At 37.5% G+C, this 26,461-nt stretch overlaps 1 protein-coding gene across 3 annotated transcripts in view; it reads right to left on the bottom strand.

Annotated features, from left to right (window-relative positions):
* Window positions 1-23,280, bottom strand: part of Fer2 (basic helix-loop-helix domain-containing Fer2) — a 63,333-nt gene extending 40,053 nt beyond the window's left edge. Inside the window, exons 1-4 of one of the 3 annotated variants that reach the window (XM_089092959.1) lie at window positions 23,197-23,280; window positions 20,230-20,592; window positions 4,852-4,954; window positions 627-841 (exon numbers count right to left, since the gene is read on the bottom strand). In XM_089092959.1, the coding sequence (XP_088949085.1) occupies window positions 627-841; window positions 4,852-4,954; window positions 20,230-20,365 (454 nt within the window). In that variant the 5' untranslated portion in view covers window positions 20,366-20,592; window positions 23,197-23,280. Of the gene's footprint in view, window positions 1-626; window positions 842-4,851; window positions 4,955-20,229; window positions 20,730-23,196 lie in introns of those variants that run through there. The other 2 variants (XM_089092957.1, XM_089092958.1) reach the window with 2 other exon arrangements.
* Between the last annotated feature and the right edge of the window lie 3,181 nt (window positions 23,281-26,461).

Genomic DNA, 26,461 nt, shown 5'->3' with positions numbered 1-26,461 from the left:
CTTTTTTGCAATGCTTAGGAACAGGTGGGGAATCCCCGCTCGTTTGGAATGGTACCAACGGGACATAAGCAAATAGCACGTAGTTTCATAACGTGTTTAATCACGTGTAGAGGTCCCATAGAATAACAATGGAAGGAACATAGAATAGCATGGTAATTCGTATAGCTTCTATAGAAGTGTAAGGCCATGTGAGAGGATACTCACTCTCTTTGAAAAGGTGTATATGTCTTGTAGAAATGTTTTCCTATATGTCTTGTAGAATTCCATATATACAATCTACTTATATAGCCAAAATATAGGTGACAATTCAAGTATCTTCCGACCACTAGGAACTTTGTATATATGTTAGATTAAGGTAAACTCTTTGCTTGTATTCGATGTTGATCTCCCTATTCACCTTCCTTTCAGATTTCCGGATTAACTAAAAAGACATAAAAAGACCTTTTAAATTGTTTTAGATGGTCTTCCAAAATTTAATTAATAAAGAAAAAAGTTATCGAGTGCACTTGTTAACAGCTGTATTAAACTCCCTTATCAATTTACCTTTCTTTTTGTTTTTTACCAGAAGGCTGGGAACTGGTGGCCTCCTTTATTGTTGCAGAATTGTTTAATTACTACTAACTTACCACTTGTATTCCAGATTGCTCCTCTTTCAGATCGAATTTCTCCACGCAAGGATTTTTCAACAAATGCGACAGGGTCCAAGTCTGACTTGAGAAGGTCCCGAAGTAAAGCAATGTACGATATGGCCAATCGAAGGGTGTCGATTTTTGAAAGACGTTTTTCATACGGAAATGTTGGGACATTTACTCTTAGCTCTTCAAAGGCTGAATTGATACTGCTTAAAAGAGTAAAAGAAACACTGTTAAAAACCATTCTAAAAGACCTAGTGGTATCGCAAGGAGGATGATTTCTGGAATTTAGACATCCGCTCTCCCCAACTGTCAAGACTTTCATGAAGCTTGTACTTTCCCTCCCCTTCTCCCTTTTTCTACATTTTTTGTGTGTGATCGATTGTTAGTACTTTACAAAGGACAAACATGGCAAATGCCACTCTTTTTCATTCTCTCAACAACAAAATAAATTTATTTCACAGATGAGGGGCAGCAGGATCAAGACGATATAATACGAGCCTAATTAACTAATGTTTTAAATGAAGGGTATTGTACCATGCCTATTACACAGACAAGTATAGAAAATGATATCTGATTTAAGATCCAGAAGTCCACCCTCAGCAGTTTTAGGGTCTTTGCATGGCTTTGGCAAAAAATCGGATTTTTCAGTTTGTAAATTCCTCATGCATTGTGAGGCGGTTCCAAGTACGAAAATGCACTAGAATGATCAAAATGCCAAAGGATCTATCTCTTCTCTCAGATCTTTAAACCCACCTGGTTAGCACTCACCGATAAGCTTAGAAATTGCATAAATGGATTTCTGATGGTTCTGAATTAACCGTCTTTTTTCTGCTTTTCAAGAAAAATACAGTCCATTTTAAGTTCAGCACATAACGGCCAAAAATTACGTTTTACGGTGATCCGATCTCTTTTCGAACTAAAAACGGCTCTTTTACTTTGTCTAGTGTAGATATTTGTTTTTTCTAATTCAGTTCATGGTTCTGAAAGCTTGCTTCATGCTAAGTTAATGATAAAAAATTTGAATTTATTTATTTCTTATCAAAATTTTTATTACTAGCATTAAAGCGCAGTAAAATGGGATGGGTCAATGTTGATAACCAAATTGGTAAATCAAGAAGATGTAAATCATAGCTGCAGCAATAGCCGCAACCTATTAGAGCGAACCACGCCGCGTAATAATCGAAAATAAAAACCAGGGTGAAAGAAACAGTCTACTGACAAATACTTCCAAAATGCTTTTAAAAAATACGCTCCTGAAGAATCTTTGATTATAAAAAAGCACCCAAAGTCCCTGAAACATGGCATCAAATGAAAATGGAAAATAAAACTTTGAAACCACCATGTTTGAACCCCCCCTTGACTGAGGATTTTCCTTGTGAAAAACAAGAAAAATCAAATTGTGTACGGGGAGCAGAGATGTCTTTCGTTTTCTTTTTACCAGGGGGGATTGTACTGAGTCAGTGAACATAAAATATTGGGAAAGGGTTCATCTGAAAGAAAATCAAAATATATAGGCCTAATGCCATTTTTCAGCGAAGAAACAAATGATGCCACAACAAAGAGCCCTTTTTCGCCATTTTTGCTGGAAAACATAATTTTTGACAAAAATAGGACAAACAAGCTGAAAAGTTATGATTCTCAGATAACCAGCCAGCTCGTTATGATTCGAAACCCTGGAGCTTTATGGTTCGTTTACATATTGCGGAAATTCATGCGGATTTAGCAATCCGTGCGGAAATTCCGTCCGTTTTCGTGCTAGAAAAAATCTCTAGCTTTCCGCAACGTTTTGGTCAAATTAGGACGGAATCTTGGCAAGGACTATAAATGAATAAAACCATGAGTATGAATTATCAAAAACTACAGGATCTTATAACTTTGGTTCAAGGCTACCCCAGCTTGTATGATCCCGCGCACCCAGGCTTCAAGAAAACTAAGAAAAACGGTGTCATTTGGCTCTCTATTGCTCAAAAGCTTTCAGAAGAGGGTAAGAACATAATACCCTTCTTGATGTTTTGATGATAACCACAGGGAATATCCACCATATGGCTACCAATAAGTCCTTTCACCCCTTTGACTCTAGGTCACACAGTTGCAATAATTTGAAATCTTTGCCTTAAAACGTAGCGTTATTTTAGCCATAGTTCGAACAGAAACGGCATGGATTTCCGCAATGTGTAAACTAACCATTACAGTCCTCCATCTGGAAACCCGAGCACAACCAGAGTTACCACATGCAGCACGAAAGTGCTATTTTAGCACTATTTCAAAGTGTGCAGCACCGTAGCACGTACTTAAAATTGCTAAAATAGAACGAAAGTGATATTTTGACACTATTTTGGCACTATTACAGTCAACTTTTTTACTGTAGCACTGAAAATCGTTGTGTAGCACGTAAATTTGAGTAAATGTAGCACTTAAGGAATGCAGCGCCTAAGGACCGTGGTGGCAACCCTGAGGACAACATCCTTTTAGCATCTGTAGCCTAACCGTTGTGTCTGTCTTTTTTTCTAGTTCTCTTTCCATGCGTTAACGTGTTGAACCAAAGGCGTAAATTATCACCAGAGGGCTTATTTGAACAGAAATAAAGGTTTCTAGTCCCTAGGTCTACCCATACACATACGCTTCAAATTTGTCGGCAAAAAACCCTATTGACGAAATTTAAACCATAAAAACATCCTAAAATGCTTTAATTTTCTGCTTTGTAAACAAGGGAAAATATCCTAAACCGGTACTGTACGACAAGCACCGGTCGTTTTGTGTTCATAGTAAAGCGCGAGTTTTGCATAATCCTACAAATATAGATAAATTGGATGAGTCAGTTTATTTGAGCTAGTTTTACAGATATATGCTATATAGTCTGCGAAGCAATAGTTTTTGTTCGATTTAGATTTCAAAATTGCTCTTTATTTCTAAGAGAAACTCTTTTTTTTCTAATTTAGCAAAGGCGTTATTGAAACTTCTTTAAAAAACTAGAGACTTGCAGGCTAAAGTCCTTTTAATCAAAGGTCATAGTCTCGGCGTAAGTGACCTGGGAGCTATTTAATGGTAAAAGATGCAAAAAAAAAGGAAAAAAAGAAGTTTATGCGTCCTATACATGTAATTTTCACGTCAATTATGTAATAAATATTATTTAGCTCATTTAGCTCATAACGGGAACCGCCTTTCATTAGCAAAGAACGAATTTTCTTATTCAGAGAATACGACACCTTAAAATTATTTTGTGAGTCTCAGCGTCGGCTCACCGTCGCAGATACAAAGAACCCATTAGCGAGTTTTCACAGGGGACTGGCCATCAGCGAGAGCCGTCGAGAATATATGGCTTGACTATGAGATTTTATTAAAAATACAATGAAATTTTACGTCCCTTTTGTCGGCAAGCTTTTCAAACAAAGCGGGTAGAAAAACAGACGACACTCCCGAAGCTGCCATATTGCTCAAATGATATTTTCTTTGAGCGTTTTCCTAGCAGGTATGCTAGAATAATTTTAGGGACTGTTCTTTCCTGAACTTTAAAAAGAAAATTATGCCCCGGTTATTCGAAAAAACAAAAGGTACTTGTGTAGAGTCTGGGTACACACGAAATAAAGACCGAATCGAAATCTCAAAGTCGCTATTGATAAACAGGTTTCCGCTGCATAGTGAGATATTGCTCACTCCGTGACAAAGATTTAAACTTTAGTTTTTTGGGGTTTAGGGGGACTAAAAGGTAGCTAGGTTAGGTTATGTTAGGTTAGGCTACGTAATTAATATATGATATGCGTCCCCCCCCCCACTCCTAATGTGCAAATTTATAGCCCAATTTGTTTCTAAACTATTATATTTTCATCCTATTTTGTTTTATTTCATCAGCATTTACGAAACTTCACTTCTCGCGTGTGTACCCAGATTCTACACAAGTACCAAACAAAATTCACACTTTCTGATGATGCAAGTTTCATCAAAACTGAACATCTCTATTTCCCGGCACAAAACAGGAGAAGTTGAATGGTTTTTCTAAAATTTCCAGGAAAGCAGGCGTCTGTTTTTAGTTTAGTTTTTGGTCATTTATTCTGATCTCTAGTATAAACTCTAAAAGTTATGGTAAATGGCAAGGCGCCAAATCAATTCTAAGTAGTTTGGCCCAGTAAACTAAAAAAGTTTATATTGGACGAGATATGGTGATCCTTTAAGATACTGCATCACCCTAAAAAAAAAATCATCAAAGTTTAAGACTTACCTCAGCATTCTCTTCCTTTCACGAACGTTAGCTGCATATCTTTGGACTTTATACGGTCCACTGCCATAGTAACCATCTTCGTCTCCTGAATCCAAAAAGTCATCTGGAAAAGCAGTTTAAGTAAGTAAATATTTACAACTGTAATATATAGCCAACGGCACCCATATGTATTTTTAGGGATAGAAGCTTGTAAAAAATTATCAGAGAGAGGGGGAGGGGCAAAGGTTTGAGAAGAAGTCTGATAGGAAATTGTTTCACTGTTTTTAAAATATATACGCCAACACTACCCTTATAATTTCTAGATTAGCTTGAGTAGCACACATAGCTTAAAAATATGTCGGTTGATTGATGGTTGGGAAGAAGTATTCGACAGAAAAGTGTCACATTGTTGTCAAAATATTACAAATAACAAGAAAACACGTGTCTTGAGAAAAAGAAAATTACCACGCTGATTGATAACTCGTTATGAGAAGAACACATGTGAAGTATATTGGTTCATATTTGCTTATATACAACTTGTCTCAGTGAATTAGCTTCATGTGCTACCCCAGTGGTTCCCAAACTGTGGTACACGTGCCCCCAGGGGTGCGTAGAAGCCTGTAGAAAATATCAGTAATTTCGGCATCAATTGCTTAGTAGGACTGCCACGAAAGTTACGTTCGTAACATTTTTGTTACGTTTTAAATAAAAGTTACCTTTTATGTTACGGCCGTAAAAACGTTACAATTTATTTTACATTTAAATAAATAAATTTTTCGAGCAATTCATTTTTCCCCGTCAAAAAATTCAACTGTTCCCGATTCAGTTAGTAGTTAACCTCATAAATGTGGACATTCTTCCACACTGCAATCGGGTAATATTAACACACAATCATTCAATTATTTCTCATCTTAAGGTGAGAAAACACCAGTGTTGGTTACTCGCATAGTAAGTAAGGGTAAGATTATCATCGTGGACTTATCATTTGCAATGCTGAGAAAGTAATCACGAGGTTGTTTGAATTGAAAAATGAACCACAAGCCTTTTTCGAAGATCAACTTTTTCAGTTGGCTTCCAAGTTCCATGATTGTAATTGGCTTCAGCAGCTTACGCACTTAAGTGACATTATTTTCCTAAATTAATAAACTTAATCAAGGATTACAGAACAGTTCCATTAACATTTTTAGGGTATCTGACAAGATTCAGTCCATTATAAAGAAATTATAATTTTGAGAATCCTGCCTCATTAAGAACCAGTGTAAAGTTTGTTGCACACTTTATAGTTTCCTGACGGAGAATAATCTCAAACTATCAGAGGAAGTGAAACATTATATTATATCACGCTTAAAATGTCATTCAGGAAATACTTTCTGGAGCGAAATAGTGAACTAGCGAACTGGATTTCAAATTCCTTTGATCAAACCTTTTTTGAGCAAGCAAACAAATTGTTAATATGAGCTAAAGAGGTATTAATTGAAATTGCAACAGATTCTTCTCTATGCTCCGAGTTTAAACATGCAAATCCTACTGAGCTCTGGGCACGAACAAGGAAAGAATAGAAAAGCATCGGTGATAAAAAAAAATACCTTGAAGTGTCTATTGGCTTTCAAAAGCCAAATACTTGTTGCCAAAGCATTTCTATTTTGTGTATTTATCAAGAACAAACAAAGAAATAAACTTGATGCAGCTCCAGATTTAAGGCTGTACCTGTCGTCATTTGGTCCAGATTTCAACAAGCTCAACTCGAAGATACAACCTCAAGGATCTCATTGAGTAGTTTAAAGTTTTCTGCTCATAAAAAGAATTTGTGAACGACTGACATATTCAAAACACAAGAACTCGTTTATCTTGGATATTCTAACATTGGTTTTGTTTACTGCTCATTTGGAAAATCTGATTTAATAGGGTTTAACTAAAATATCCACCCTGCTGGATTACCTCCCAGCTGAATTCACATGGCGGTGAATGGTGGAACTTTTTTGTCATGAGTGATTTAACGTAATCTGAAAATGCATCTTAAAAACTCATGATTTTTCTCGAAACACTTCTGAAAGATTTTAGAACTTATCTTTTTTATAATTTGTTTTTGTGAAGTATTACCCTTCGTGCTTCTTACATTATGGAGACTTTGGCACGTCAAAAATGTTCGAGCTTCCGCTCGACTGAGTTGTGATCATAGGGGAAAGCAAACCCAATACTTCTTCTTTTCTTTAGTTAGCATTTCTCAAAGTAAAGAATTGAGAATGTGTAATGTATTTTTTTTTGCACGAACATAGGAGAAGATATTAAGTATATCGATCGTCCAAAATAAAGATAAAATAAAATCGCTGAAGAAAGTGACTTTTCAGCTCTTGCAGTATTAAGTTACTAGATTGTACAGAACATAGTTGCAAGCATTATATTTTAACGTAAGAAGAGGGTAATGGGAGGACTTAAATAGTATGGCTGATGCAACATCTAGATAACTCAAACTTTGTTTGGTTGACCATTGCTGTGATTTTAGGCGTCCTGCATTCAACTATCATTCTTTTTAAGACGTATTGGGCGTTCATATTTTCCCGTTTTTAGTTTAATATTATTCAACACACTAGGAAAATACAGTTCTGGAAATAAATTAGCATTATGGTTAGAATCTTCATTCCGTCTAATAATAATAAATTATCTGTAAATAGTCCAGTAAATCTACGGACAAAATCGACGATCTGGGACAAAATTGCAATATAAATGATTTTTACACTATTTTGTTGAGAAAAAAAAACTCTGTACAACATATCAAAAGTCCCGAGGAATTCCCTTGGCCGAAGACGATGAAAAAGGGGGGGAAGGGGAAAATCTAGGGGTTAACTCGAAATAGCATTCCTGACGCTCTTGGGTCCAAGAAGATCGAATATGCGTTTTTCTATTGCTGTGTAATAAGTTGTTCCCCAGTTTCCCCACTTACAGGGGGAAAAGAGGGGGTAAATAGAGATTCTGTACAACAGTCTGCAAGACTTGTTTTCTGGGGTTTCCTAGTGAGAGAAGAATGAATACGTTACTTCGATTGCTCTGTCATTAGCCTTTCCGCCCATTTTCTAGTTACTAGGGAAAAAGAGGGGAAAATCAAGATACCCTCTAAAGGGAAAAGATAGTCAGACGGCTCTACAGAATTTGGAGAGGAGACAAAAGTCTATCAACTCGGTTTTAAAACCCTCTAACACCGTTTTGACGAGAGTTTAATATCCTATTCCCTGGTGCTTCTCTTTTACTGTTTGCTGGAGATTCACTACCTACTGGTAGGTTCAATCGGTCAAGAAATAAGGCAGTCTTGCCGTTCCCAATCTTTGATCGCTCCTTTACAAGTATACCTTGGAGTCCAGCTACACCAGCAACTTGGTTCACGTTTTTTCATCGACCAGCTGAATGGACTTGGTTTTTCAACTTATTACTCTGAAATGCTTCGATTCGAGCGTTCTGCTGCAGTAACTCCTAGTACAGAATTTCCAGGGATGACTTCGAAAACTTTCAAGCAGTTCATTGGCGACAATGTCGACCACAACATTTGCACTATCGACGGAAAAGGTACTTTCCATGGGATGGACATGCCAGCTGCTGCCACATCAAGGCTGCCCAAATTTCCAATCATAATCCCAAGAACAGTTGTAAGCCTTGAAGTAGTCCAGCAGGTTGGACAAGCGCCTTTCTTCTTCTACAACAGAAGCCAAAAGAAGAACAGTCTTGTGTACAAACCCATCCCGACCATCATCTTTGACGACAAGATCGATGGCATTGACCTACTATGGCATGCAAGCCAGATACATGACACGAAACGGGTCGGATGGAGTGGATTTATGCAAGCAATTCACCATGGGTCACATAAAGGCACTTTGTCGATTGTTTTTCTGCCTACTGTCGACTATAATGCCTCCGATCTTTCTTGTGTATACACGACCTTAAGTTTTATCTTCGATAAGGCACGCCAGCACGGAATGGTACCAGTTGTGACTTTTGACCAACCTTTGTACATGAAAGCGGTGAACATCATCAATGCTGAGTCTGTTGGTAGTCCTCTCAAGGTAGCAGGTCCAATGATTGTTGGTCTCCATTGCCTTACAAGCTTTCTTGGAGCAATCGGGCACTTGATAACAGAAACAGGAATAAAAGAAGTGCTCGAATACTTATATGCCGGTAATATCATGAAGCATATCCTTAGCAGTAAGGCTGTTTCAAGAGCCATGAGAGCCAACGAGCTTATAGATTCAGCATTGCAGATCACTCTCATTTGCAAATCATATGGTTTCGACTGCACAGATGACTTACGTGTGAGTCATCAAGACTTTGCAGAAGCTTCGGTAATATGTATAGCTCTACTGAATGAAAAAGTAACCCTTGAAGACGCATCCAACGCAGACGTAGTGCGTCGAATCCAAACGCGAATGATGGAGTTTCAAGACACGCTGCAGAACAATAGGACTGAAAAAATATGGCTTCAGTATTCAGAAATGTTCGGAGTGCTTAAGAAGGCCATCAGGGCAGAATGGACCAGAAACTGGGTGCAGTATCTTCAAACACTCTCTGAGGTGTTCCCTTACTTTGCAGCTGCAGGCCACAACCTGTATACCAAATCGGTGAGAATATTTCTTCAGCAAATGCAAAAGCTGAAAGAAAGAAACCAGAAGCTGTATAAAGACGTCGCGGATGGGATATTTGTCATTCAAAGAAGCGATAGATTTTGGGCTGGGCTCTCTCCCGACTTAGTAATTGAGCAAGTACTGATGAGGTCGCTGAAAACACATAGGACTCACGAGAGGAAATGGAATGAGTGAGACGCAAAGGTTGATCTGGACATTTTCAATGTGAGCTAAAATTAATGAGCTTATGCAGTCACTCACCAGCGTTGAGCAGGTGTGATCTGACCAGCACGTTTCCGCAAGACCAGCTTGGATAGAAATAGATAGAAAGGACATAAAGGCTTTAGTAGTTTTTTGCACAGTCTTTTCCGTATGACAACTGAACTCAGTTTTGCGGTATATCGAATGGTAGGACAGCAGCAAGGGATATCAATACGAATGCAGCAAAGGCGATAGGAAAAAAAAAATCCTGAAGTCAATGGAGGACACCGATGCCGATCGCTACATCTTTCTGAAGCTGACGGTGAAGACATACAAATTGACGCCCGTCTTCTATTCCAACGTCTTGCAGCAGTAGCAACTACAGCCAGGGAGGATATAGAAGAAACACTCAGACTGAAACTCTCAAACTACCCTACTGTCCTTTTCGAATCGCCAAGCCTGTCGTCACAACCAGATAAAATGGAGCTAGCGAAAGCTGTTTGGAAAATAGCAAGGGCAGAACCTGTGGTCCCCAGATCCGGAAATCAAAAGAGCCGGAAAAACACGTGATCGATTGTGGATGGCCGCTCCGGCATATTCCATGGAAAACAGGAAACACTTTCGAACAGATTTGCAACAGTTATGATTCATTCGTGACACAGAAGTATTCAAATGCGTCCATCGTCTCTGATAGTTACACTTCAGGTCCGTCTACCAAAGATGTCACCTAAGTTAGACGAACGAAAGGTATCCAGTGTCCGACCGTCGATTTCACACTGAGTAAGAAGCAGTAAAGGAAGAAGGAGGAATTCTTGCGGAATCCCAACAATAAGCAAAAAATTATTCGAGCTATTGGTAAGAAGCTTGTCTGAGCCGGCATCAGTATCCTTCATGCAGAGAGAGATGCGTACGTTCTGATTGTATTAACAGGTGTTAATGTGGTCAAGGAAAGGGTAACCGCAGTAGTCGGAAACGACACTGATTTATTGATTCTTCTCCTCCATCACCTGCCTCCGGAAGCCAAGGATCTCTACTTCGAAACCAGTGCCAATTCAAGAGCGCTGTCAACTAAATACTGGCACATCAACTTTATCAAAAGATTGCTGGAACTGGTTTGTCACCCTATTCTTGTTGACCACGCTTTTCTTGGTTGCGACACGACGTCCCGTTTGCTTGGGATAGGAAAGCAGGCTGTCTTGCCATTCCTGAAAAGCCATGAGCCGGTGAAAATAGCAAGCCGGTGAAAATATCTTGCTGTGTTTCTACAAGGCTAAGAAAGGGGAGGGTCTCAGCAAAGCTAGGTACAGGGTTTTTCTTAAAAAACTGAACAGCTCAAAGACATCAACTTTTGTATACCCAGAGAGACTTCCACCAACTCCATCGGCTGTGAAATTTCATTCTTATAGAGTCTTCTATCAGATAATGGAATGGCGTAATGCTGCGTCCGAACTCAACCTAAAAGATTGGGGTTGGCGATTACCTGACGGACGCCTGACTCCAATCATGACAGACATCGGAACTGCACCGCCTCATCTGCTAAATGCGGTTTGTTGCAGCTGCATGGGTTCCAACCGCGACAGTTCACATTGTAGTCCCCAAAAAAATGGATTGCCTTGCACACTTGCTTACGAAGACTATCAAGGGATTGTGTGTTCCAATAAAGATATTTTTGTTTATAACGATGAAGAATACGATGTTTAGAACAAATCCTTGATCTAATCCTTTTAAGTTCAATCAAAACCGTAATTATCCTTTGCTGTGATTACCGAAGTAACCTGATTTGTTTCATTTTTTACATTTAGTTTTGTCTTCTGTTTCTAATATATAGTCGAAGTAAATCCGTCCATGTACTCCGAAGGCCAGATGCACTGTCTCCCCTACAGTGAAAACACTGCAGAAAAGCAAGATACGAATCTAATACCATGCTTATTTAAATCGTCGAGTCAAAAAACCTTGGGGGCAACATTTTGACCAGCTATATCGCACAACTCTCAAGGACGCTGTTTCCCCCTCCCCCTTATGCGCTAAAGGGGTAATTCGAACCAAGTCCAGCGATAAAGTAATATAACTTTCTTTTTTCGAGTTCTCCGCGCAGAAAAAGAGCAGAAGTGAAGTTCGAGCTCACAATAAATCTGCCCCTGAATTTTTCCAATTTTCCCCCTTTCCCCCTGTTTTTTTACCCTGTTCCGCCAAGGGGATTTTTGGGGACTTTTGATATGTTGTACAGAATTTTTTTCTCTATAAGACGGCGTAAAAATCTTTTATATTGCAATTTTGTCCCAGAGTTTCGTAGACTTACTGGACTGGACTGGAAAACAATACTAAACCTAACTTCGATGCATATTTTAAAATAATTTCAAAGGAACAATCATTTTGCATTGTTATTTTTTAGTTTGAACAATTTAGCTAGAACATTTATAAATAGAAAACGTAACACGCGAAAACAAGTATTAGAAGGTGTCAAAAATGAAAGTAAAGAGGAAGGAAATATTATGTTAGAAGAACAACATCATCACAACCTTCGACACCGGTAAACTGCGGCACAAAACGCAATTTAAAGTCATTGGGCCCCTTCAACGTTGTATGTATTCACTATTATCCATTTTCTCGAGGAAAGAGCGGCAAACAAAATTAATTCATTTGAGTTTTCTCTTTGCTTGGTCAAAATGAAAGTGAAGAACAAAGAATTATGCAGTTAGAAGAGAAGCAAAAGCGAGAACCAGAACGAGTCAAAAATAAAAGTGAAGAAGAAAGAAATATAAAGTTAGACGAAAAACACCACTGCGATCTTCAATACCAACAAACGGCGGCACAAAACATAGTACAAACCTACAGAGATGCAGTAAAATACGCAAGTATTAGTTAAAAGTCACTGGACCCCTTCAACGTTGTATGTATTCACTATGGAGCCCTCAATTTTTCCGACGAAAGAGTAGCAAACAAAGGTGATTTATTTGGAGTTTGCTGCTTGTTTGGTCAAAAATGAAAGTGAAGAACAAAGAATTGCGCGGTTAGAAGAGAAGCAAAAGCGAGGATTAGAAAGAGTCAAAAATAAAAGTGAAGAAGAAATAAATATTAAGTTAGACGAAAAACGCCACTGCGATCTTCAACACCAACAAACTGCAGCACAAAACACAGTACTAACTTACAGAGATACAGTAAACTACGCAAGTAATATTTAGATGTCACTGGGTCCCTTCAACGTTATATGTATTCACTATGCAGCTCTCCATTTCTCCGAGAAAAGAGTAGCAAACAAATGTGATTTATTTGGAGTTTGCTGCTTGCTTGGTTCAATTGCATTGGCACCTCCAAAATTTTCAAATGAATTGGTTTGCCTCTTTTAAGGACGTCACTTGCTCTCTACAAACTTCCACAAACAAATCTAAAACTTGAACTCATGTTTCGCTTTGGCTCCATTAAATGTAAGCGAGTATCGAACCATCAATGGTCGTACCGTTTTCATTTTCAGAGTAGCTGGAAAAATTACCACAAAATCAATTGAGCGGCACATCCATCACAAATTTCTGAAGGTGATTTTGAACCACCTTCATAGGACCAAATGTACTTTTTAGACCCCGATGAAGCTGTTGAAGAAGCTGTTGAGCACAGCCTTTAAATTATGGAATATCTCGTAACTTAATGGATCTCTTGGAAGAAATATTGTGAGACACAAACAACTATGCCAAAGGTTACATGGAAATGCGAGAAGTGAAGGATGATGTAAATCAGCGTGCTGCTTCACTGGGACAACAGCCTCAGTTAGAAGACAAGCAACAAAGAAAATCAATACATACAAGCCTGCCACGTAGCCGTACATGGGAACGGGGGCCCACCGGGGGGGGGGGGAGGCAATTCGTTGACGGCAGATGCAGTTATGCTCGGCGGCGCGCCTTCAATTGATCTGTGTTTGTTTTATTTTTAGAATTTTTGGCTTTTTTTTAAAGGTTTCGAAAACTCAATTGGTATAAGTTTTTTTGGAATCCCTTCTAAGAAAGAGTTGTTGGGGTCTGCACTTCCTTTTCAGCTTCGAAACCATGACCGGACCTCGGAAAAAATAAGGACGAGAAATCTTCTCCCAAACATTCTTCTATTCCAAATGATCGACAGTGAGATCTTAAACTGCCTGAAAATTGAATTAAACAGACAGAATAGGGAACTTAAAATTTTATTTAAATTAAATTCTAAAACTTAAATTAAAATAATTTTACTTCTACTATATCTGGTTCAAGAAACATCAAGGTAAACTTCGAGGGAATCTGATCATCTTACATCTTACTCTATGTCTCGATTTCCTGATCTTGCAACCTGCATTCCACTTCTTTGACAACACTATACCGATTTTGCCATTCCCTGGGTTGTCTTTCCTTCATTACAATACTCAGAAAAAACAAGGTTTATGCCCACTTTACAATTGTTTTTCCTCCAATGGCATCGTAACGGAAACTAAATACAAAGAGTACGGCATTGGACTTTACAGTTCCTTCTGGCGGTGCTGATCTCCATTTCATGGCCTTTTGCCAGAAAGTGCAAAGGGGGGTTATGCGCCACCCATCTTTTGCTTTCGCACACCCTTTCTGTTTACCTTCCCCAGGTACCCATTTAGAGCTGGCTCGAATCTGGCTAATCATACAGAATCACACCACTTATCCGCGTTTTAAACCAAATAACGAGCGACAGCAGGATTCGAACCCCTGTCTTCATGGACAAAGGATGTCAAGTCTAAAGTGCTAACCACTCGGCTAACCTAGTAGTTAACATTGATTAGCCACTCAAAATTGTACTAAACCACCTTTTTGTATCTTAGAGCTCCAATTAAAAGAAGTAAGGTTAACCAATATCTCAATTTTAGAGCTTTCCAAAAATTGTTCAAGACAAGTACAATTTACATTTTTTCCAACAACGAAAACTAGCTGTCACATTTTATAATCAGACCTTATAAAAGCTAATAAAAGTTATAGAGTTAATAAGATAGCTAGTTTTTTAATGAAGGAGCCGGCTGACTGACCGTATTTCAAACAGTAGACTGTACGAAAAGAGTGTGGTTCAATCCCACTTTCTAGGGCTATAATGAGGGAAAGGTTGAGGTGGCTAGGACACGTTCTACGGATGAAGGATGACAAATTGCCGAATATTGTCCTTTTTCGCCAACCGTCTAGGGCTAAACGGAAAGCGAGTCGTACGCGGTTGGGGTGGAAGGATGTCATAAAGAAAGAACTAAAGGAAATGGGAACCTCCTGGAAGGGTGTAAAGAGGGAGACTTTGAATAGATTGGGATAGAGGAGGAACGTGCGTAGCTGTGTTGGCCTCAGGCGGCTTGGTGCTGCGGTGAATTGTTAGTAGTAATAGTAAATAAAAAAATTAAAACGCCAAAAAATTACCCGAGGTAAATAGCAGAATGTAATCCCTAAAAATTTTCTACTATACTATAATATCACTACAGAAAACACAGAAAATATATAAAATTTGCATCCAGACTTTCAAGCTTTTAACTCGAATATTATGTCCACAGTAGTGGTAATAAAACAAAATTACAATGGGAAAAAAAAATAATACCAAACAAGCAAACACTGCCATGAGATTCTAAATATAGAATATAATGACTGAACCTACGTCCATGGCCTAATATCTCCGATTAACTTATCAGTCGAAGATTTTGTAAGAATTAACTCAGTCAAGCTAACTTTCATTTTTCTAAGTTTTTGTTTTACAATTAGTAGAGTAAGCTTTAATTTCCTGAAACTGGCAAGAGCTACTGCTAGTTTATACCGGAACGCTGTGATAACAATACCGCACGTATATTTTCACTATCAATAGGCCTACTAATCCGACAATAACAAAACCATAAGTAATAAGACAAGGCTGAAGTGATCAGAACGTAAGTAAGTTAACTGTTTTTTTTAAGCATGACTCAAATGGATTTAAATTCCCTCTCTTTAAAACAGACGTTTGTCTTCAAAAAGTTAAATAAATGTAACACGTTCAACATATAGAAATTCTGGCAACAAAGTGAGAACTACATGTAAAATAAAAGAATTGTGGCGACAATAATTAGGCTTATATAAAAATTAAGTAAAAAAAACAAGTTTTTTTTAACTGAAAGTAAGGAGCGACATTAAAACTTAAAACGAACAGAAATTATTCCGTATATTAAAGGGGCTGTCCCCTCCTCAATGCCTCGCTCTTAACGCTAACGTTTTTTATTGTTTAAAAAAAACAGAGTTGTGAGAAAGTCAAACTTTAGCGTAAAGAGCAAGGCGTTGAGGAGGGGACAGCCCCTTTCATATACGGAATAATTTCTGTTCGTTTTGAGTTTTAATGTCGCTCCTTACTTTCAGTTCAAAAAAACTTGTTTTTTTTATTTAATTTTTGAACGTTTTTGAATAAATACAGGTTTTGATCTTGGCCCACAGTACATGAATAATTAAAACAAATTTTTCATCTTAATTTACTTTTATTTGGTTAAATGGCTTTCTCGAAACTTGTTTCATTTTATTTACGAACGTTTTTGTTAGTAATAAATATACGTAACTTACGAATTAACTTACGCAACGAACTTCTATATTCATATATTTTTAATACGTATATTAGGGGGTTCGCCCCTTAGTCAATACCTTACTCTTTAAGCGAAAGTCCAAATTCTGTTCCAATTCTTTAAAAATGACCGCTTAATCACAAAGGCCGTTAATTAGAATAAATAGCTCTTATAAAAGTACTACAAAATCTCTGGATTAAAGAGTGAAGTATTGACTAGGGGGTGAACCCAATCATATATGTAATATTTTCTGTTCGTTTAAAGTTTTGATGTTGCTGCTGTTGCAGTTGAAAAACTTTTTTTTTATATTTAATTTCTGATCTTTTTTTAAATAATGCTGGGAATTCCGGCGTCCCCTTCATAGCAATGTCCCTTCCCCATGAAAACTTCCTTCATGGAAAGATCCTCCCACATAACCCCTGACCCCCCCCACTACCAGGAAAAATCTCCCCTGAAAACGTCTGTACTGTATACTTCCCAATAACCAATACTATATGTTAACATTGGGTAAAGTTCATAACTTTCAGCCCTCCTCTCGGGAACTTCGGGGGATTAAGTCATCCTAAAAGACAATTATAACATTTTCGACCATGTTGAACAAAATGGCTATCTCAAAATTTTGATCAGATGACTTTTGGAAAAATATGAGCGTAGGAGGGGGCCTAGTTTCCCTCCGTTTTTTTTTGGTCACTTAGAAAGGGCACTAGAACTTTAATTTCCGTTCCAATGAGCCCTCCCAAGATATTTTAGGACCACTGGGTCGATACGATCACCCCTGGGGAAAAAAAAACAAATAAACACGCACCCGTGATCTTTCTTCTGGCAAAAAATGCAAAATTCCACATTTTTGTAGATAGGAGCTTGAAACCTCTACAGTAGGGTTCTCTGATACACGGAATATGATGGTGTGATTTTCATTAAGGTTCTATAACTTTTAGGGGGGTCTTTCCCCCTTTTTTCGAAAATCAGCCAAATTTTCTCAGGCGCGTAACTTTTGATGGGTAGGATTAAACTTGATGAAACTTATATATTTGAAATTAGCATTAAAATCCGATTTTTTTGATGTATCTATTTGTATCAAAATACCGTTTTCTAGAGTTCCAGTTACCATTGAGCCGGGTCCCAATAACCTTTTCCCAATGTTAACATTGGGTAAAGTTCATAACTTTCAGCCCTCCCCCTGGGGTCTTCGAGGGATTAAGTCATCCTCAAAGATATATTTATTATATTTCCGATTATGCTGAACAAAATGGCTATCTCAAAATTTTGATCGGGTGACTTTGAGAAAAAAAATGAGCGTGGGAGGGGGCCTAGTTGCCCTCCATTTTTGGTCACTTAAAAAGGGCACTAGAACTTTTAATTTCAGTTCCAATGAGCTCTCCCACGATATTCTAGGACCACTGGGTCGATACGATCACCCCTGGGGAAAAAAAAAACAAAAAACAAACAAATAAACACGCATCCGTGATCTTTCTTCTGGCAAAAAAATGCAAAATTCCACATTTTTGTAGATAGGAGCTTGAAACCTCTACAGTAAGGTTCTCTGATACGCTAATTATGATGGTGTGATTTTCATTAAGGTTCTATAACTTTTAGGGGGTCTTTCCTCCTTTTTTCTAAAATCAGCCAAATTTTCTCAGGCGCGTAACTTTTGATAGGTAGGATTAAACTTGGTGAAACTTATATATTTGAAATCAGAATCAAAATATGATTCTTTTGATGTATCTATTGGTATCAAAATTCCGTTTTTTTAGAGTTTCGGTTACCATTGAGCCGGGTCGCTCCTTACTTACAGTTCGTTACCACGAACTGTTTGATAATCTCCTAGTTACGGTATTTCCAGATTGATAAATATCAATTTTGACCCGATTTTGGCAGAAAATTAGGAAACAGCTAATTGGCTTGGGACTTAAGCTACATGAATGTTGTCCTAGTTTTAGAGGTCAAATTGCCCAATGCTGCCACATTTGCCTCTTTTTGCCTCAACATTAAGTTAAACAGTTCACACAAAATGAAGAGACAGTTATCCACTATTGCATTGTTGCTCGCAAGTATTAGGGAAGTTGAGAAAGTCAGGGGATCTCCTTTATTTTGGGGAGGGGCTCTGGAAACTCTCAAAGGTGTAGTTTCTAGGGCCCAATTTTCGTGAACGATTTCTATCTTAAAAATAATCCAAGTAAAACTGTATATTCCAAGAAAAAAATATTTGACTAGCACAGCTTGATTTTTCGCTTCTAATAGACTCGAGTATAATAAATTTCATATTTTAGGAATACAGAAGCATCCAGACTAATCATCGGTTAGTCAAGGAGGCACACTTGTGCCTCTATAAAGAGGCGACCCACCACAATGTTAAGCGATTTCAGGTCCTAGAGGTCGCAGAGAGACGGCGGTAATTGCATTTTGTAGCCCAAGCTCAAACTAAGAAACTTGCAAAATTTCATCCTCCTCCGACTTTATCTTCATGGGGTAAACTGGGCCGGAAGTTTGGACCCTCCCACCACAGCCCCCTTTAACGTTGTCCGATTGGGCTGAAATTTAGAGGTTAAGCTTTCCTAGGGCCCGGGAGCTTATCCTCGAAATTTCAGCTCAATCCGATCACTCCTTCCCTGTTTTCAAAAAACCAAATATCGCCACTTACAATTCATCTCTTTTTTTTTTTGTTAGCCACGCCTACAGGCCACAGTTGGCACCGGATCCGGTTGAATGAGGACACATTCGAAGCAGAATTAGACCTGTTAGGGCCTTTTGATATTTTCAGACCGAAAAAATTATCCCCCGAATTTACATTTACGAAAAACCTCGTTTTCCTATATGAGCCCATGTTAATTTTTCCCTCCCCAACCCCCCCTTTACCGGTGTCTGATCGGGCTGAAATTTGGAGGATAAGCTTTCCTGGGGCCTGGGAGCTTATCGTCGAAATTTCAGCTCAATCTGATCACTCCTTCCCTGTTTTCCAAAAACCACATATCAAGATTTTTGGGAATTTGCTTGCGTCGAAAATACCTTCTATTTGCTAAACAACAATTACTATTGTGTTTGTATAGTCCAGCGGCTGAGACTTCAGGCTTTCAAGCGGAAAACTCGGGTTCGATTCACCATCAGAGCAACTTTTTTATATACTTTGAAAAGAAACTCAGTTTCTTTTTTAAATTATTTGAAAAAAATTACGTTTTCTAAAGAGTTAAAGAGGCTGAGTTACAAGGTCGACCCTTAAAACGTACAGGGATTAGGAGGCACAGTTGGGGGGCTGTTAAAGAGGCTGAGTCACAAGTTCGAACCTTAAAACGTACAGGGATTAGGAGGCACCCTGTACGACGTGATTTGAGTATTCAGGAATTAAAAGCCTTAACACAAGAATGTTCAAGAGCGGGGGGTTTGGGGGGCGGAAGCCCCCAACTTTAACTCCTGACACGATCAGCTAACAGTTAGTCAAGCAATAATAAGTAATAAACTGTACAAAAACGTGCAGAAATTATTTGAAAAAAACTACGTTTTCTAACGAGTTAAAGAGGCTGAGTTACCAGGTCGAACCTTAAAACGTACAGGGATTAGGAGGCACAGTTGGGGGGCTGCCGCCCCCAAACCCCCGCTTTCGCAGCCTTTAAATATAAAAAAAAATTTCTTTAAACTGAAAGTAAGGAGCGACATTAAAACTTAAAAAGAACAGAAATTATTCCGTATATGAAAGAGGCTGTGCCCTCCTCAACGCCTCGCTCTTTACGCTAAAGTTTGACTTTCTCACAACTCTTTTTTTAAACAATAAAAACTTTAGCGTAAAGAGCGAGGCGTTGAGGAGGGCACAGCCTCTTTCATATACGGAATAATTTCTGTTCTTTTTAAGTTTTAATGTCGCTCCTTACTTTCAGTTTAAAGAAATTTTTTTTTTATATTTAAAGGCTGCGAAAGCGGGGGGTTTGGGGGGCGGCACCCCCCCAACTGTGCCTCCTAATCCCTGTACGTTTTAAGGTTCGACCTTGTAACTCAGCCTCTTTAACTCTTTAGAAAACGTAGTTTTTATCAAATAATTTATATATATAGGACAATTCAACTCACCAGTGGTTGATACTGCAGGCTGTGAGTTAAAAACGCAAGAGGAATATTCAGGGTCTAGTTGCTGTATTTCTTGTGATATGTGCATCGCTCCGTTTGAGTATAATTTTTCATTGCGGAAATCTTCCTGCATTTTCATCACTTTCTTTTTGCTTTTTTTCTCAGGATATAAACAGACGGCCTTTCTCTTCGATCCCGAAGGATAATCAGTCCAACCACTATCGTAGTTTGTCGAACTATCACACGGTTTTGCTGTCACCGGTAAGTCGGCCAACTGATAAATATATTGATGATAAAGGTTTGTTCCGCACCAGGACTGAGACTGATCTTGAATGAATTCAAAGGCTCCCTCGTGCCCCAAAAGACCTGTTAGTGACATAGTATTAATCTACAGTATACTCAGTGTCAGGGCCACCAGCTTTGTAAAGAGTTCACTTGCTCAAGAACGACTGTCACAATCAGAAAGAAAAAAGGTAGCTATTAGTACTACGATAGAGCTTGAAGTAGGAGTTTCTGTTGGTTATATTATATTATCCTATAGCCAGAACATTTTATTTGTCAAAATCAAGTGCTAAGAGAGAGAACTAGGAGGGGAACCAACATTTTTCATATCCACTTCTGGCCTATCCAATACCAGAATTTTGCGAGAGGAGGAGTCAAGGAAATCTCCTAAGGAAATGTTCCTGACATCCCGGAGAATAGTTTTTCAGCATATGTCACTTCCAGATGGAACACCCAATTATCCTTAGTAAAAGAGAACGTGCACCCTCGCCAACGGAAGTTAAACTGAATCTGAATGACTAATAACAAGTTTTCTTTTAACATCAAAATCATCATATATATTCTCAGAAATGCATAATGGTTCATAATGGTTATGGCCGTATTAATCAACTGGGTGAGTACAGGCCGTATTAATCAACTGGGTGAGTACAGGCCGTAACAAAGAGGCGTCCAAGTCTGGGGGGGGGGGCAACTCGGTGCTTACGTGTTATCCCGACCACACTCAAGAAGTTTGATCTGTTTAAAATTGATTTTTCTGTGTGCACTCTCAGATAATATTAGCCAGAGTGAGATAAACTACTATGAAGGTATATTCTAATTAAATATTTAATATATAGAGTTGGTTGAGTTAGGTATTTAACATAATGCTTTCGGAGTGGCCTGTTTTCCGTAATTCTCTGTAGTAGTTTCCTTAATTTTATAAATGAAGTTTTGTATTTTCATCATATTTAGGTATATTTCATTATGACTAACCTGACTTCACTTTTTGAGTGTGGACGGGATAACCCGTAAGTACCGGCAACTCAGTTTATTTTTTAAGGTTCATTAAGCTAGGGGCCCGATCAAGTCATAATCTGGTAATGCATACAGTTATGGCAAGCTAAGCAGCTACTTTTATCCTTGAAACCCAAAGAATTATAATTAAATACAGAATATCAGAGGTATCCTGGACCTTAGTGCTCAATGAAACAAAAAAAAAAGTTTATTTAAAGAAAAGTAAAGAGCATTCAACAAATTTAAGTTGTTCTGAACTGAAAGTATTTTTAAGTGTATTAAACATGACCAGTTTGAGATTGCAAGTGCATTGACCGGTTGCATATAATAACATTTAAGCGGAAAATTTTACTGTGTAAAGGAAATGCGAATAAAAAAGCCTTTCCATTCTCAATGAATAGTAAAAAAAAAAAATTCATTGCATTACTTACGTGTTAGAGCATTGGTTCTTGAAGCTTATGGATGAGTGGATTCAGAACTTATGGTAGTAACGGACAGAGTCGGATCTAGGTTTTCCTAGCCCCAGCTCCATGGAGATACCCCCTCCCCACGGACATATCCTCTATACGATTCGATCCCGATAAAAATTTATCCTGACAATTACTCTTAACCCCTCCGTGCATAAAATTGAGGTAGAAAAGAGAAAGCAAGAAATATAAAAAAAAAAATTGTAAAAGAATTCTGGCAAATTCCCGCAGTGTATAATTTCCCCTGACAAGTTAGTTCCCTGGAACTTCCCTCCCCATTAGAAAACTCCCCCGTGGAAAAACTCCCAGCAGAAAATTTGTCCCTCCCCCCCCCACCCCAAAATGTATGCCTACATCCCAATAACAATACTATGCGCAAATAATGGGCAAATTTTATAACTTAAAGACCTTTTCCCTGGGGCTGCGAGGGGGGGGGGGGTCATGTTATACCCAAATGCATAGTTATAGGGCCTTTCAACTATGGTGAACAAAATGTCTATTTCAAAATTGTGATCGGACGATTTTGGGAAAAAGGGGTGGAGGAGGTGGCCTAGTTGCCCTCCAATATTTTTAGTCACAAAAATGGCACTGGAACTTTCAATTTCCGTTCAATGAGCCCTCTCCCGATATTCTAGGACCACTGAGTCGATATGATCACCCCTGGGGAAAATACAAACAAACAAAATAAATAAATAAATAAAAACGCCTTTGTGATCTTTCTTCTGGCAAAAAAATACAAAATTCCGCATTTTTTTAGATAGGAGCCTGAAACCTATACAGTAGGGTTCTCTGATATGCTGAATTTGATGGCGTGATTTTCGCTGAGATCACTTGACTTTTAGGGGCAGTTTTCTCCTTTTTTCGAAAATCAGGAAAATATTCTCAGGTTCGTAACCTTTGATGGGTAAGACCAAACTTAATGAAGCTTATCTATTTGAAATCAGCATAAAAATTCGATTTATTTTATATATCTTTTGGCATCAAAATACCGTTTTTAGAGTTTCGGTTACTATTGAGCCGGGTCGCTTCTTACTTACAGTTCGTTACCACGAACTGTTTGACTGATAAAACGACATAAAAGTATCAAACGCTTATACTGGAATATATCCTATGAATTTCGAAAAAAAAATTATGTCTTCATTAAAAAACAGTAACATCGTTGCCTCCCTTCATTTTCATGAATTTGTATCCCCTGGAAACTCTTAAAATTATTAACAGAGGGGCCTACCTATTATTAGCTGGACAACAGACAACTGTTGAAGCCTCACTTATGACCATTACGTCGCTCTCTCAATGCACACATGAACCCTTAAAGTAAAGCAGAAAGACAAAGTTAGAGGCTACTAAAAATATGTAAGGTAACTGTGCTTTATAATAGAATTGAGCAGGCCTACTGTACTTCAGATCATTTCAAACGTTGAATTAGTTTTTCTTCCGGGATGTTTTTCTTTGTAATTTGCTCTTTAGCTTGTTTGGCAGCCTCCAGGCGTCTTGCCCGTGGCACTTGCCCCCTAGATCTGACCCCAGGGATGGGTCGGAGAAAGTGGCAACTCCAATCGTATACATGATCAGTTCTGTCGTTTTAAGTGTTAATGTCGCTCTCGGTTTTCACCTCGATAAAAACTTGTTTTCCTTTTTTTTATTGTAATCTCTTTCGGTTTTTAATATAATATTTTGGGTATATCAGGAAGCTTTCCTCCAGAAAATTAGTTTTTATATATTTGTTCTTTCTCAGTCGAATAACTTTTTTGACTGTCAGTCTCACATCATTTAGCCGCAATAAAACCAAGGGGAGGGGGGCTTGTTACCCTTAAAGCACTTGCAACAGAATAAAAAGGCAGTAGGATAAAAAAACGTTCGAAAGAGCCCTCGTACAATATTCTTTTGAATCGAGCAACCTAGTGACCGTTGTTCTAAATTGAGATAGAGGGGTAGGGAATATGATCCCTAATCATACAGGAATTTCAACGTTCAATTCAAAATTTTATAATATGCTATCCCAAAGTTTATCAAATAGCAACTGGGCCTAGGATATGGCATTAACATCATTTTAATCTGTATATAGAGGGGAGGTCTTAAGGATCGTAAAATTGTCTCAGGTAAAATCTATGAATAATCAAAATTCCAAGAATATATAAAATTCTCGCTTTTCTAATTAATACACGGATAAAGTTTTTATTTGAAATTAATCATCTGCATAAGTAGGGGCCGTCTTTTGGAAAACACAACATACTTTTGACCAAAATATCCGTAAGATGAGTTCAGCAATGCATAAAATGCACAATTTTCTTCAACAGTTTATTTATGCATCCCTCTATGTGATAAATTAATAAAAAAAAAATTCGAAAAAAGAATTTTCTCAAAGAAAAGTTAAAAGTGAAGACTAGTGGAAATGAAGTCCTAAAATAATTTAAGTTTAAAACGAACATATTACTATCAATGAATAACTGGCCAAAATCAACATAAATGAACAATGAAACATAAAGATAACAGGCACTGCCATAGATAAATAAATGAATCCTAAAACGAAGAGAAATTAAAATGAATAATCAAGTCAAACTTAAAACTAACATAAATTACCACAAACAGGAGTATAGCTACCGCCCCCTAAACCCTCTAAAGGCCATATGGTCATTTACATTTAATTGAAAAGAATATGTATTTTGAACAGTGTGGTTTTTGTTGATAAAAAAATCGATAAAAGCAAATAAAAATAAAGCACCATAATAAAAAAAAATGGCTGTAAAGAACTTATAAAATTAGACTGATTGTTTATTAAGTAGCGGTGTTAATTCCGGGATATCTCGGTGATTTTTTATTATTCAAAGCTACAATAATAAAAGAGACAATGTTTGAAACATATATTGTGTTCAGTAAAGGGCAAATGCTGTATTGGTAATTAGATGGTTTAGAGGGTAATAACTCTGCTCATATTTGTGGTAATTTCTGTCCGTTATGAGATTCATTCATTCATCAATAGCAGTGTCTGTTACATTCATGTTTAATTTAATCATTTATTTTAATATATGTTCGTTTAGGGTTGCATTTATTCATTCATAATAATATATGTTCGGCTTAAATCTGAATTATTGTAAGCTTTTTTTTCACTCCTCTTAGGTTTTAATATGGCTCTATAGTCTTTTTGAAAAACTCCTTCGTCAGAAATTTTCTAAAAATCAATTTTTGTTCTCTTTTAATTAACATATTTTTATTGTTGGTTAATGTAAAGGATATTCATACAGATTTTTCAGATTTTTTGCTTAAGAATCAAAATACTGGCTTGTCATTTAAGTGTCGGACAAGATTTGAATATTCAGTTAAAGTTGTTGATCAACTGTAGTTATGTGCAATACATTCATGACAAAAGTTCTACTATTAAAATAAATGGCGGGTGGAGAGGGGTACTGTTATTGATAGGAATTGAAAATCTCCGTTATTTGTAGTCTTCTACAGGACTGAAGCCATCCTGACTCCCATTGTGTAGACAACCTTGAATATTATTGAATTATATGTATTTAAATCAACTATTCTATTAAAAGGGTCTTTTTATGTTATATTTTCTTGTAATTGTTTGTTTAAATTAATGCTTTCCAAGGTGTTTTACTAAAAAGAGTTATGTTTTGTCGTCAAAACATAAATCAAAAATCATAGGCAGCACAATAGAGCCCATAGACTGCAATATCACCGAATCTTTCAAGCCTTATTAATAAGGAAATGATAGAAATAGTAGCTTGAAAAACTATTTTCGCGGTATTATTTTAGCCCTGGACACAATCCTGAAAGTTTCACTTACCTAACTCAAACTATTTTGCAAGATGACAAAAGGGCAAATCAGTTTAGAATTTCTGTTTGTTTCTATTGCACAAATATTACAAGTTTCCCAGATCGAAAATCCTAAGCAATATTAAGAACGTAGAAACGTAGGAGTGCTAGAGCGAGGAGGAGAAGCAATTCCCTTTCCCAACCGTAAAATTTTTGTTTTTCCTTGACATGATTTTATTATTGTTAATTATAACGATATTTTAAGTTTCTTACCTCGCAAATCTTATGCCCAAGCTGATCTCATTTGTTCCCAAAATTGTATATAGCTATGGTATTTAGATAACCTGGATCCATATAGACATTCTCAAGATATTGCAAATATACAATTTTGATAACCTGGATGCATACAGTGTCTTATGATTTACCTCTGCCCCTCCTCAAAGTCGAAAATTTGAGGTCGGCTTAAATCCACCCCTAAGACTCCCAAAAAGTTTCAACTTGATGCAGTTGATCCTCAAAGCCGTTCCCAAGACATTACCGGTAATTTGAAAACTCTGGCAAGGCAAATCTTTATTAATACAGACATTTTATTTACAGATATTTACAGACATTTATAACATAATTCCTACTCTAGCCAACGGAGAGTAGAGCTCAATGCATAAATAAGAGCTTCGGACAAAAGTAAGAACAAATCAAGGAAAAATCAGCAAAAAGCCAAAGAAAGAAGAAGA

The sequence above is a fragment of the Artemia sp. Qi Xiang Cuo genome, chromosome 8, assembly GCF_049724085.1.
Source record: "Artemia sp. Qi Xiang Cuo chromosome 8, ASM4972408v1, whole genome shotgun sequence".
NCBI lineage: Eukaryota > Metazoa > Arthropoda > Branchiopoda > Anostraca > Artemiidae > Artemia > Artemia sp. Qi Xiang Cuo.
This window is presented reverse-complemented; position numbering and strand designations above follow the sequence as displayed.